Below are 14,872 nucleotides of genomic sequence, written 5' to 3'. Positions count from 1 at the left end.
GTCTTCCAGGAAATCCATTGTTCTAATAAGAGTGACTTTAGCTTTCATACATTTAATCATATCTACTTGTTGCAATGAGCTACAACTTAATAACAGGCATCAAATTGATATACACATTAATCTGGTTGCTTTAATACCAAACACAACATGTCCATCTTGCTTCGTTCCAATGATACACATACATGACATTACTCCATTATATAATTTGAAACTTTATGATGTCTGGCGCTTGATATGTTCAATTTATGTGCTGTATGAAATATGTGTTGAATATATTTTGTGGCATGTCTGTGTAAATGCGTATGTTACTATATATTGCTGTGCTCGCTGCGCGTATTGCAAGCTTAGCGACTCATAATATGTGGAGTCTGTATGTTCTCTCTATGAAATATTTTTGACTTTGACAGTCCACCTTTTGGCAGTAAACAATAACTGCCATAAATTATTAACATAAGAAAAATATTGCAGACAATAATCGGTGACCTAGACAAAAGTATGTATTCATTTAGCAAATCAGACATTTGACTATATTTGGGGAAGACAGGGAGGAGGACGAGACATCCTCTATATGCACTCGGCGGTCACGGGACCACTGGTTGGGTGTGGGATAACATTCAACCTATAGAGTATGCTGCGACAATGCATTGGCCTATAATGTCTGATTTGGACAAACATTTCACACATACATGTACCTACGTCTTTGTACACTGATGTTCGGATTCGATTGAGGTTCTGCTGGGTTGAGGGAGAAAACACAAATCGTGAAAGAGACATATAAAATTTTCATGATTTACATATTCCTATCATTTTATGAACATTGTTTCCATTTCTGGAACGTATGCTAGGTCTGTTTCATCATTGAACAAGGGTTATAAGTAGTGTCCTTCCTTAATAACATAAACCTTCGGAGTTTGGGGAGAGCCACTCATAAACCTTTCTTCCACATATATTAATGAGCTCTTTATCTGCTATGTGTGAATAGCCATTGTCTGATTGTTCCTGATTACCTCCCAAATTCCTGAAATTGGTGAGATTTAAACATACCAAGGATTTAGCTATGGTACTGGTGGATCTTAAGGCTAGGGGTCTAGTTATATTATATTCTTTGTCCACCGGTCCCCTCCCCCTTCCGTGTAATTCAAGTACCTCAGCTAACTCTAAAAAAAATATGGTACTAATCCTGCATCTTTTAATCTTAGAGGTACCTGTGAGCACATCCAACATTCCATTTGGTTTAAGACCTTACCCACTAGTGAGTGGTAATCACTCAAGGGATGTCTGTCACCTTATTGCTAGACTGACATCTCTGGATGCTCTCATCTTCAAATATGGGGTCACAATAACTACAAAATACAGTATTCCTCAGACAAAAGCCTATCACGTTACTCCGAACTCCGTAACTACTAGACCTTTGATTTTCTCTGGCTTTAACAAACTGATAGGCTAATCCTGGGATCCTATAAGGAAATCACTCCTTCCTACAGAACCAGTTCCAGTCCCACACTCGACTCCTCATGAAAAACCTCGCAAAAATAGAATGTCCTGAAATAAATGTTTGTCAGCGGGAAAGAGAGAAAAGAGAAATAGAACAAAACAACTCTTGTTCATAGCAAATCAATTACAATGACTGGTCTTTCTGCAATCCTTTAGTACGCTCAGGTAGTGTTCACCAGTGCCGCCTCTCAGTCTTCACGGAACAGACTCTCTGGTGATACTTTTGCGATCTCACTCCATTTACAAGTTCCTTCCGGACTACCGACTTTCCTGCAATGGGAATCGTGGACCCAAGTCTCTTTCTCGGCTACTTTCACTGGGATAGTGCTGTGAACAAAACTTGGTACGGTCCTTTCCACCTGTCTATTAGGCAACCTGAGCGTAAGAACAATCACACAGTTTTTTGGTTCACAATCAAGACAGTTAGTATTTGGCATGCCAGGAATCAACAGTTTCAAGTTCTTTTGTCAAGTTCTCAAATGCTGGCTCATCTCGATAAGGTACTGTACTGTCACCTCATTGGTGTATTTCTGATCATTGGGGGTCATTCCAAGTTGATCGCAGCAGGAAATTTTGTAGCAGTTGGCCAAAACCATGTGCACTGCATGGGGGCAGATATAACATGTGCAGAGAGAGATAGATTTGGGTGTGGTGAGTTCAATCTGCAATCTAAATTGCAGTGTAAAAATAAAGCAGCCAGTATTTACCCTGCACAGAAACAAAATAACCCACCCAAATCTAACTCTCTCTGCAGATGTTATATCTGCCCCCCCCCCCCTGCAGTGCACATGGTTTTGCCCAACTGCTAAAAAATTTCCTGCTGCGATCAACTTGGAATTACCCCCATTGTGCGGATCAATCATGACATGAGTTTGTCTTCCAAAAAAATAAAAAGACACAAAAACCAAAACCAAAACCAAAATTTCGAAGAGGGTGATTCGTTAAGTGAAGATCTGGGAGTGGTTCCGATGCTACATAATACTAATGGCAGTGTCTATGATCACAATAGTCCAATTTCAAGTTTTGCTCCTACTCCTAGGTATACCATTATCTACACACAAATTTCTGCGCAATTTTTCTTTGCGGTAAACACAGCAGCATCCGTGGCGGCAGGAAATGCCTCTACCCAGTTTGAGAAAACATCAGTGCACACCAATACATAACAATAATTCCTAAAGGGTGTTAACTGTACGAAGCCGATTTGTATTACCTGAAAAGGTCCGTCTGCAGGAGGAATATGGGATGGCTCTGTTGGTATTGGCTTAACAATATTCTTCCTCAAGCAAGTAAGACATGTCATTGCTTTCTTACCTGCATGAGAAGGGAACCCTGGTGCTCTCCAGTAGGCTCTTACCAGCTTGCACATACCTTCTTTACCTAGATGAGTCAGACCGTGTGCGGCCTCAGCTAGGCTTGGGAGATATGCTCTGGGGGCCACTGGCTTACCGTGTCCATCTGTCCAAAGTCCTGAGGACTCCTGACCATATCCCTTCACCTTCCAGACCTCTTTTTCCTGTAGGGAACACAAATTTGTATCTTAATTTAACTGTTGTGTGTTTGCAATGTAGAGTACCATGAGCATAACTCAAAAAAAAGAAAAAAAAACATCTCTAGAGGAGAGAAAGAAGAAGAAAATATCAGGTCTGCATTCACCAACGGGCATATCAGTGTCTATACAAAATTTCCCTTCACCAGTATTCTCATCCTTCCTCCACCCTTTGTGCATGACAAGGCACACTGCAGTATTACTGGTGTTATCGTGCTGGTGAGATATACTGGGTTCGGGCAGATCTCTGAAGGACCAATTAGGCATGCAGTGTTTAAACTGTAATCGGGTCCATGTATTGTACCACCCTGTGTGAACGCAAAAGATGAAGAGATAACTGTGCAGAAACAGAATAGAGATTGGTGACAGATAAGTTTGTAGAGGTGGAGAGGATTTTATTAAAATGACAACTGGATTGGGCACTACGGGGAATTGACTCTCAACTATCTTGTTTATCCCCCTTAGATCCTGCACTAGCCTGTATCCCCTCCCCCCCACTCTTTTTCACAGGGCAGATGGGACTATTGGCTGTGCTGGACGTCCTGACTAGGATGCCCCGCTGTAGCAGCCACTCTATGACGGGGTACACTCCTAATTCTACCTCTGGCTTCAGAGGATACTGGGGAATTTTTGGAGCTATCCTGCCATCTTTTACTTGTACTGCTACTGGGGCTGCATTCGCCATCAATCCAGTGTACTGTCCATCTTTGGCCCAAAGGGAACCCGGTATTTGAGAGATCATTTCCTCTACCTGCGATGGACATGTGTCTATAACAGTAGAATGCAACATTAGCCTTTGAGGGGTGTCTAGTACATCTTGCACTTCTTGAGCATGGTTCCCAGGTATATCCAAGAAGACACCCTCAGGAGTACAATATATGACACACCGCATTTTACACAATAAGTCTCTGCCGAGTAGATTAGTCGGAGCCGATGCAGCCAGCAGAAAGGGATGTTTTGTCTGCAAGGGCCCTATCGTTATCGCTGCAGGTCTACTCAAAGGGTATTGTTGCACCGTTCCTGTTACTCCCATTGCCGAATTAGTGTTTACCAGTGATCTTATCCAGACGGAGAATTTTCTATTACTGCAAAATACAAAAAAAATAAAAAATTTAACAAGCTTCTAGGTCATGCAAAGTATTCATTCAATCCTTCTCATCCCGTATTAAGGGTTTGTACATGGTCCAACAAACATTTCCGAGCTCATCTTGACTAGGGGCATTACTAGGAATGAATACTTCTTATATGGTAACTAAAAGAAATACCCGGGGGTTACCCTGTCTCTGTCCGCTTTCCTACTGGCAAATACTAATGTGCGGACAGGTTTTTCTCCATTTCTGACGTTACTTTCTTGATTTTTATTTTATTTTTGGGTTTTGCTATATATGTACACGAATGACACCATACTTACCAGCTCCACTGGTCTCAGCCACTTCCCCCGCAGGCTACTGCTCTTCTTTTACCAGTTGGATACTCCCCTGAGTGCATGAGAAATGGCTGAAACCAGTCAGGCCGCCTTCTCATCCTAGATAAAACTTCGACATTCATTAGTACATATATATGCTACATTCATATTTTTCATATTTTTATTATTTTCTATAGTATGTATGCTGGCCGTAACTGCTTCCACATCTAAATATGGTGGTATACTTGCTTTCTCATATTCTTCCTACTTGTTTATTGTTGCTACAAGTTCAAACAGTTCTTATATTTCCGTTCTTGTCTTATATGACTTTGGTTAAACATACCACCTGTAATACCTTAGGATCAAACTCACCAACCCCAGAGAATGATGCCCTATCTTCAGCAGTCATACTTACCCATTCAATGCAATAAGCCTCCGTGTGTGAACCATATTTCTCACACATAATCACTTTGAACACCTAGTTCTTATAAACCTTGCTGACCCTCTGGGCCGCACCTCTTCTGCCTGAACCCTGGCTAAACGTCTCTCGCTTGAGCAACTGGCTCCCATATTTGTGGGTCTTGCCCTCTCGGTCATTCCCACAAACACCAAAATACACAATGCAGACGGTGAAAGTTTCTCCGAGCGTCTTTCACTCGTTTCGCCCACGCTGGCCAGTACGATACACTGTCAATAGTGGATCGCAATGTACCCAACTTAGGGCTCCTATAAGACCTTACAGCACCGTAATTTCTTTTGGTGGAGGTTCTGTTGGAATATTTTCCTGAGAGAGGCAGCGAAAAATTCCTTTTTGGTATCTTTCCACTGGAATTTTTGTAGGGTGAAAAAAACAGTTGCCTAATAACTATTGCTTCACCCTTTCCAATGGAAGTCCACCAGGGAGATTTCCCGACGTTATCAAAGACAAACCCCTTGTTTACACAATCACGTTTACGTGTGCTCCCCACAGCGCATATGACACAATAATATCACGTTGTGCTGTGTAGAACACACGGACGTGCGGTTAAATCGCACAGCGTATAGATACTTGTTATCTATCCGCCCTACGATTGCTGTCACCTTGGAACACCTAGTTCACATGGCACACCTAGTTTACTTGGAACACTTAGTTCACTTTGAACACTTAGTTCACTTTGAACCCCTCTACTAACCCAGTGTTTCCACGGGACCCGAATTTCCGGGGTTCAACTCCACTCACTCCTGCTTTCACTCACTCAGATACACCTTGTTTTTCTTTTCTGTACAGTAAATACCACTCCATTTGATTGATGGTTTTAACCCAAAGGCAGTACCATTTAAACAAAGTCTTACACTAATCCGCTTTTGAAATCGGATAGTTATGTGCTGTTGTATTAAATGTATACTATCCCACCTTTAATTGAACAACTATCATGTGGTTTTACTTTGCTCCCGCAATCCTACGCAATCTTACGTAACCACGCGACCGTGCGTGCCTTTACGTCACGTGTGCGACCCTGCGCCACGTGCAAGCTCCTGTATTTTGTCCGTACGTGTACAAACGTGCATTCGCAACTCAATAAACCACACAATCTCTATAAATGTGAGCAATAAAACTACTATTACACACTTAACACAACACACAATTTTTCCATATAAACCTAAGTGACCAGGCCGGAACTGCGTTTTGTGTTTTTTACGATTACACCCTTAATACATTTATTTCAAATTTATCTATATAGCAAACAAATGTATCCGATTTCACACAGATCTTTAATGACTAATAACCTATTATTTAAATGCTATGATTCAGATTGGATAGCTATCTTGCAGAACATACACTGATATAAATATACACATAATTATAATAAAATTATATACATATACCATTTACTGTACTCCTATGAGACACCTCACCTCTTCATTGCCTCTAATTTGCATATCAAAGATATTTGCCTTGCCTATACTAAAAAAAAAATAGTTACACAAGTTAATTTGCATTTCAATGCCTATCCTAGTAAACAGACTCCACAAGTCTTGGAAGAAAAGAAAAAAACAAAACACAAAACCTCTCTTTCCTTTTTCTATCTGTTTGCAACCCCCCACTTGATGTAAGGTAATTACGCACAGACAAGAAAAAAAAACATTCACTTATCTCACCATTTACTCTCACTAGGTCCAATTGAAACTATTTGTAATTGATTATGGCATGGGTTAAATAAATGAATTGGTAACTTATAAATGGTGCTGGATTTGTAGATATGTTGAAACTTTGTGACAAAGGAAACTGATTGTTCTGAGCAGACTAAAAATCAGCTATTTAGAAAGTGACCTTCCTAAAATGGCCACTGCTCCTCCCCCTTCCACATCCATGAGGTTTACACAAGATGGTGGACACGCCATGTGGCTAGGCCAAAATGGAGGACAGACCATGCGGCTCCTTTGTCACAAAGAAATCACACTCTATACAGGCACCAAAGTTATTTTAGTCCTGAGTTTTAAAAAAATATACACATTTTCTCAGCATGCTAACACAGCTATATCATGGCTATGCAGCAACTTTTAAATGTACTTTAAATCTACTTAACGGATAAACAATCCAATCTGAATCAAACACAATATGACTTATTTGAACTTTGTTTTGCAATAATAAAAATACGCTGTATCATCTTAAATATTGTGAGAAACACATTGTCCTTTGAATTTCATATCAGCGGCTTACTGGTAACACAACAGAACACACGGATGTGATTCGTCAGCGTCGCGATGCGTCCATTGTTAGCTGGTCGATCACAGCGGCGCCTGTACAGTGCATCATCAAGAACGTGATATCGCGGACGCGCCCCCATCTGTAAATGTCAAATTGCTTTCTAACAAATATTTAAAATGCCCGCTCTAATATATACTGTGGACGCCTGCGCATCTTATTACCATGTGCTATGAATGTGCGCTATACATCACAAAACACTGCATCCCATAAGAGAAAACAATACACCCACACATTATCTAAGTTCCAAAACTCATTGATAAATATATTTGTTATTAAAAGGATATGTACAATGTACAGTATATATAGTTACATGGTTACAATGTACACAGTAAGCAGTTATTACAAACTAATTCATTACAGACTCGGCCAGTAATACATCACCATCTCCCTCAATGCACTTTATAATCGCTCTAGTTCCTCCATCTTTAGCTGTGTCTCAACTCTAGCTAACAGAAGCAAAATATTACCAACACTCCATATTGCTCAGGACAAAACAGAGACTTCTGTGTGTCTGATCAGCAATACACTATGCAGTTTGGGGGAGTGCACAGACTAGTCTAGGGGAGGGAACTTTCTCATTCATGATGAGTCCCTGGTCAGTTCATATGCAAGCAAGGCCCAGCCTTGATGGTGTAATTACAGGAGATAGCCACTGGTCAGGCATGCTGTCTTCCAGGAAATCCATTGTTCTAATAAGAGTGACTTTAGCTTTCATACATTTAATCATATCTACTTGTTGCAATGAGCTACAACTTAATAACAGGCATCAAATTAATATACACATTAATCTGGTTGCTTTAATAGCAAACACGACGTGTCCATCTTGCTTCGTTCCAATGATACACATACATGACATTACTCCATTATATAATTTGAAACTTTATGATGTCTGGCGCTTGATATGTTCAATTTATGTGCTGTATGAAATATGTGTTGAATATATTTTGTGGCATGTCTGTGTAAATGCGTATGTTACCATATATTGCTGGGCTCGCTGCGCGTATTTGCAAGCTTAGCGACTCATAATGTGTGGAGTCTGTATGTTCTCTCTATGTAATATTTTGGACTTCGACAATACTTTATACAGTCCAAACTCTGGCACAAATATTAGTATGACAGGAAAGGCTCTGCCTCACCTGCCTCACCCCACTGCACGTCACTGATAAGAACACTCTTTTAAATGGGATTTATGCGTAGCAGCCATAGCAGAAGAAGAAGGTAAGTAACATATTATGCAGAGGGGGATGGCTTGGTCTGTCAATGACAGAGTGAAGGATTGTAGACAATGAGACAGAAGGGGGCTGCAAACAACAGAGTGTAAGGCTGGAGAGAGTGAGACAGAAGAGGGCTGGAAGTGACAGAGTGCAGGGCTGGAGAGACAGAAATCGGGCAGGAAATGACAGACAGTGCAGGACTGGTGAGACAGAAAGGGGCTGGCTGGGGCTGTACAGCAATAGGAGATAAGGTAGCAAGTGGACCCTGTGGTGGTGATACTGTACCCCGGGGCCCCCTCTGTCATCGAGCTCTGCAGATGGAGCACACGGACATCACTAGCTATCTCTCTTATGCAGCAGCAGAACCAGGCAGCCAGAATATTAGCAGGACAGTATGCAGTGCAGGCAGTATCATGAGCTACCAATGGAGCTTCCAGACCAGAGTAGAGATAGGAGGAGGTTGAGAGCTGTAACTAAATCACCCAGGAATTCCAGCTTCTCCTCCTCCTTGCCTGAGTATCAGGGTCCTGTGTAACCTGTTATCTAATGAGAGCATTCAGGTCTAGAGACACACACACACACACACACACACACACACACACACACACACACTCTCCTCCTGAGTCCTGTCCAAGTGTGTAAGTACTTCAAAGTAGAGATGAGCGGATTCGGTTTTACTCGGTTTTACTCGGTTCTCAAAACCGAATCTTATTGGCTATCCAAAACACGTGACATCCGTGAGCCAATAAGATGTCGTTTTGAGAACCGAGTAAAACCGAGTAAAACCGAATCCGCTCATCTCGTAGTACCTGGATGTACCTCTTAACTTATGACTGCAATCACCTCTGTTGAAATACCTTACTTATCAATTACATAGTTCAACACAGATGACGCCAATCATATATTAAGTCCAGGTAGAGAGCATTGTCCCTCCTGGATGGGTCATGTTGGGTGGTATACACAATCTAATATGCACCACTCTCCTTCCTGTCTTAACGCCCCGGGGCCCCCTAAGGCTTAATCCGACCCTGCACAGGCCCCACAATTTCTGAAGATAGCCTTGGACACATGCACAAAGTGTGTAATGCTGGGTACACACTAGACGATATGTTAGACCAACAAGACAACCAGTTACCAGAGTGATGCCGTCTGAGTTCCCTGGCTGTAGTCTGCAAGTAGCCAGGAGTCAGAGCACATTAATTCCCCACACCCTCACTACTGAATGTGTCCAGGCTGACCACCATTAGTAGGACATGGGAACTGCCTAATATCACTACCGTCTAGTGATGTGTGTAAATATTTAACGGCACACTTATAAATGTAACCTTGAAAGAAGTGCCACAGTAGCTACATATTGAACAAGAAGGATATTGGTGGTATCAGCAATACTCCCCTGTAAGGCCATCCCAACACAATAATTCTCTATGAATTGTGTTGTTTACTTACAATTATCTTTGAATTCTTTCATTATTCGTACTTTGTTAGCCATACCGTATCTCTAACATGTATGATTGAGAATAAGACCAACCAAATACATCAGAAGTGGTGGTAAAATGCAATGTATTCTCGATCAAGTGCTTTATACAAACATGTTGATAAATTAGAATTAAAACTAGTTGGATCATTAAATACATTTACTCAACAGCTATTTAAAGTGAGAGTTTTGACATTTGTATTAAATCCAATAGTTTATATAGGTAATTCTTTTACCAATTGTTTTTAAATATTCTGTTCATACCGTTGATTTTATCATGGCAGAAACTGAAAATATAATAGTTAAAATGTTGACTTACTATCCCTTTAGCAACACTATTTGCATTCCCCTAATGTAGAGCAGGCCCCTACTAGTATAGTGGGTATATTCTATTTCCTGTTTTAGTTGTGTTTTCTCTTTGTCAGCACAATACATTTTTGTTTGTTCCCCCACCACTACTACTGAAATCTAACTTTTCCTTTTATTTCTTACATTGAAACTTTGGCAGTTTTATTCTTGACTCTAGTAGCATTTACATAGTTATTAGGTTAATACACTTTTAAAGATGTCTAAAGGAATTATTGTAGATGTTGTCGAACATCAATTTGTGGACCCATAAATATTTTTTAAACTTAATACTTGATGCCCACACACAACAGATTATGAACAGAAATTATGTAACTTTGGGGAAGATTTAACAACGAATGACATTCTTGTTATAACTCATTATGAATTAGAAATGGTGCTCCAGTCAATCAGCTCCTAACTGTCATGTGTAAAAATGACAGTTAGGGTCTGATTGACTACATCACCATTTATTAATCACAACGAGTTATAACAAGAATATCACTTGTTAAATCTGCTCCATAGTTTAGCCATATTGCTATGTTCTTAAATGTATCAAATTAAGAGGGAGATTCAAATGTTTGAAAAGTCAGTTGGGTGTCTGTTTTTTCCGATCTAATAGACAGGAAAAAACAGACACCCAACCAACTTTTAAAACATTTGAAACCCCCCCTAAGTGTTTTTGAAACAAGATTTAAAAGAAACAGTAAGAAATTAGTCTTTTTTGCAAAGGGCTAACCACAACGCTGTAGAGCAGGAAAACCACAACTACAGTACTTTGCATTACATGACTGCAAGAATTGAGCTCTTCACACCTAGCACAGGATATGTAATGAATGCATGTATACAAATTACTGCTACTCACAAATATTTTAGAGATGCGTACGATGAACATCTGCAGGAGCAAATGCAGGATTTCTAGAGGGAGGTTTCCAAAGGCAATCCACAATTTCCCACACTGTGGAAAATTATAGCAAGTATGGGAGTCTGGGGGAGCAGTAGAAGAACCTAGTAATGACCTTGGACATTAATGTAAACATTGGTCTTTTTATACACTGGATACCGTATGGAATACAATATTAATATTTAGCACTACAGATGGTCTATGGTATAGACTGTATCAAATATATTTAAATAATATAAATAAGTGGTCAGGAAAAGGTTAAATGTACCATAATAAATACACATCTCATGGTAAGACTCCTGTCTTCCTGGCAGCTACTCTCTGGTCCAGTGCACTAATTGATGGCTCAGATCCACACACACAGCATATCTGTCAGAAGACGCTACCACTGGGCATGTGCGGCAGCTCCACTCTGTTCCTTACACTGCATGATGTGGCGGCAACTCTAGTAATCATATTATATACCATTGCTATTGTTGTCATAATTTGAGCCACTTGCCAAGAGGAGGGGGGTTTCCGGGCATCTGGAAACACCCCTCTGTTTACCTATGATCTGGGGTTAGATTTACTATGCAGCACTTTTCAAAGCTGCCACATCTTCGGTGGATTCAGCCCCCCGCAGTCTAATCCTCCCCGGCACATTTATGTTCAGGATGCTAATTGTCGGGATTCCAGTGTTGTGATTCTGAGCAGTGTCAGGATTCCGGTGCCGGTCTTCTGAGCACTGGCATCTTGCCTGTAGGGATGCCACCTACAGTACATCTCCAACATAATTTACTCTTTAAGTCAACTCTTGGAAACTGCGAAGATTCAGCAGCTTTAAAAGGGGCAGCTTAGTAACTCACTGTGAGCCCGATTCAGAGATGCACCGAAATTCAATGTCGCTTGCAGGCAGCTTTGAATTTACATTCGACTTGAAGGTGGAACATGCAGAAGACATCTCAGTAGAAGAGGTGCCTCCTGTATGTAGCTGGGATCCCAGCACTGTGACCGACATCACAAGCTGGGATCTGCAAGGCCAGGAACCCTTGGCTCTCTCCTCCCAGAAAACAGGGATGACACAACTTTGTTTCAGGAACGCAGGCCTCCCCCCGCCCCTCCTCACTCCCTCAATGCCGTTGCCTGTCAATCAGGCAGCGGCAGAGGAGAACTACAAGTGACATCGCATGATGCACAGAATGGGCCTTTTGAAGCCGCAGATTCACGATAATCGGAAATCTGCAAGTGTGCCCTCTCCTGCGTCCATCTCTGAATCAGGCCCTGTATTCTTATTTCACAATTTGCTTTGCTGTGCACTTCTTGGAATAAAAGCTGTGATAAAGTCTATTGTCCGTGCCTGTCAGTCTATGCCCTTGTACAGCATACTGTGCTACACAGCACCAGGCTTCATACTCTGGGGATGGGGACAATCAAACAACTAGACCCCCACACCAAGAGATGTCCCACCCAATGTTAAGTAGTGCTGTGTACGTCCTGGTACCCCTGACAGCTGGTTATAAGGTTAGAAATATAAAAATACTGTGTCCATTCCTATGGCACTGTTACACTGCAGGTGTTGGCCACCTAATGATGTACTTATTTATTTATTATCAGTTTCTTATATAGCGCAGCATATTCCGTTGCGCTTTACAATTAGAACAACAGTTATAGAACAAAACTGGGTAAAAACAGACAGACATAGAGGTAGGAAGGCCCTGCTCGCAAGCTTACAATATATAGTCCATGTACATGTTATATTGGTGCTTCAGAGTCTACTGCCCCTTTCACGTTTACCTTTAGTAATTTACTGAATTTTTTCTATATTTCTTTACAATGTATTGTGAGTATAGATTATAAGCATATTCATGCTGGTATTGTCTACTTTCATTTAATACATTTATATTGAACTGTTGTTTTCTTTTCATCAATTTGTGCAGATTTAGCAGATGCCCTACACAGCTGCCCCTGTGTGTTTGATTGAAACTATTGTGACATTTAGACAACTGAATGAGTTTAATACAGTTTTGTTGTTTCAATAAGTGCCCATTTCTAGCTTTATGTAATAAATATGCGCACTGTTTTCTCTTACATCAGGCAAACAAAACATCAACTGAAATACTTTCAAAGGCTTGGAGTGACGTTCCAGACTCTGCAGCCATGGTGATGGCCATGTTAGCCTTTTCCATCATTCACTACATCCTGAACAAGTAGAATTCTGCTGCCACGCTTCTCCATAGCACCTGATGGCAAATGCCCAGACCAGCCCATAGATGCCAGAGTATTTAGGTCTTTCTCATCAATGTGCACTGGAAACACGAAGACTCCAATTTTCGCTCTATCAATCTGTTTCTCCATTGTCCCTTGCAGTTAAACTGTGTCTTAACCCTAAATAAATTGCATTCTCCCATACTGTACAGTGTTTGTTGTACATACAATCAATTGTGACACCAATGATCTGTTTCCTGTACTGCACTATAAGGTGGAAAACATAACTTCTAATGATCTGTGCTGTCCTGACATTGAGATTGCAATAACAGTATGACTGCTGGTAACTTTTAACACTTACATAAATACCACAGAGCCAGCTGCGTGTTCAGTCATTTTAATAAATCCCACATATAATAGTATATACAAAACCACCGTGAACGTGTGAATTAGAAAAGATGAAGGTCAGAAAACACTGTATAAAAATAAATTTATATATAATATAAATATTCTAGCATCTGAAACTAGAGGCACAGGGATGCTCATTAATACTATATAAAGGAGATCTAGTTAGACCCTGTCATGTTGGGCAGCGGATTCACATTTCAGAGATTTGGGGAAATGATAGATAGGTTGGTATGTACATGAATACATGATTGACAATCATGGGAAATAATAGAAAATTGACTTTAATGAAACCCCAAATTATCATGGCAGAGTGTCCAAAGTGATAGGTGCACAAGAACATCCAGGCAGCAAACTGTATCAGTTCAGGTAATACTGCATTACACCCTAGTGGCTCTTAAGGGATGATGTATTCATTTTTGGGTGCATAAGCTTAGACTTGGCGACAGTGACCATTGACTTGAATATGCAGGCAAAGTCTTTATGTATCTTATATTAGTCTTAATTGTACTATATATATTCAACAGTTACTTTTCCAACAGCACAGATTATCCTTGAGTGGACAACATAGACTGTACAGATGTGTTCACATACACCGATCTTTAAATTTTGCCAAATAGCCACGTCTGGTGTGCCACAGACTTTGTGACTTAGTGGCACCATGTGTCCCGCCAGAGACTATTTCACATCACTAATTCAAGAAAAGTACAATGCATGGTACCCTGAATAGTGACGCTGGCATTTCATGCAGCTTCTGTGTGCGACTCATTCACTAATCTGGGTAAAAAGGCAATAGACAAAGGTCTGATACAGATGACTTGCGTCACTTATCGTTATGCTTAATCTGCAACTTTATACCAATTACCTTGCGACACAAATACTAAGACACTGATGCCAATAAGAAATTCAGGGAAAGAAGTACAAAATGACTGGAATGGTTGCCTGTGCCGGAACATATAAATTGTGCCGTGTGTCTCGCACAATAGCACAAATATGCTGCAATAAGTGTACAAGGACACATCTGTAGTAAATCGGATGGTCTCAAAACACTTCCAGGTCCCAGCGTTGAGTCGGTCTGTCTTCTGCAGCCTCCCATACCATAACATGGTCTGAGTCATAGCTCTGCCCACCTGTGACACCAGAAGAAATGAG

At 40.8% G+C, this 14,872-nt stretch overlaps 1 protein-coding gene and 1 long non-coding RNA gene across 2 annotated transcripts in view; one reads left to right on the top strand and one right to left on the bottom strand.

The window, feature by feature from the left end:
- LOC135039382 (uncharacterized) overlaps positions 1-13,519 on the top strand; it is a 41,804-nt gene extending 28,285 nt beyond the window's left edge. Inside the window, exon 2 of the long non-coding RNA XR_010233408.1 lies at positions 13,205-13,519. This is a non-coding gene — a long non-coding RNA (uncharacterized LOC135039382). The remainder of the gene's footprint in view (positions 1-13,204) is intronic.
- Positions 13,520-13,587: 68 nt separating this feature from the next.
- The window catches only part of CRYBG2 (crystallin beta-gamma domain containing 2), a 317,276-nt gene continuing 315,991 nt past the window's right edge, over positions 13,588-14,872 (bottom strand). Inside the window, exon 22 of the mRNA XM_063954727.1 lies at positions 13,588-14,850. Within this exon, the coding sequence (XP_063810797.1) occupies positions 14,762-14,850 (89 nt within the window). The 3' untranslated portion in view covers positions 13,588-14,761. The remainder of the gene's footprint in view (positions 14,851-14,872) is intronic.

Source organism: Pseudophryne corroboree, chromosome 2 (assembly GCF_028390025.1).
Source record: "Pseudophryne corroboree isolate aPseCor3 chromosome 2, aPseCor3.hap2, whole genome shotgun sequence".
NCBI classification, from domain to species: Eukaryota; Metazoa; Chordata; class Amphibia; order Anura; family Myobatrachidae; genus Pseudophryne; species Pseudophryne corroboree.
Note: the sequence above shows the minus strand (reverse complement) of the source record. Positions and strands in the feature narration are given on the sequence as shown.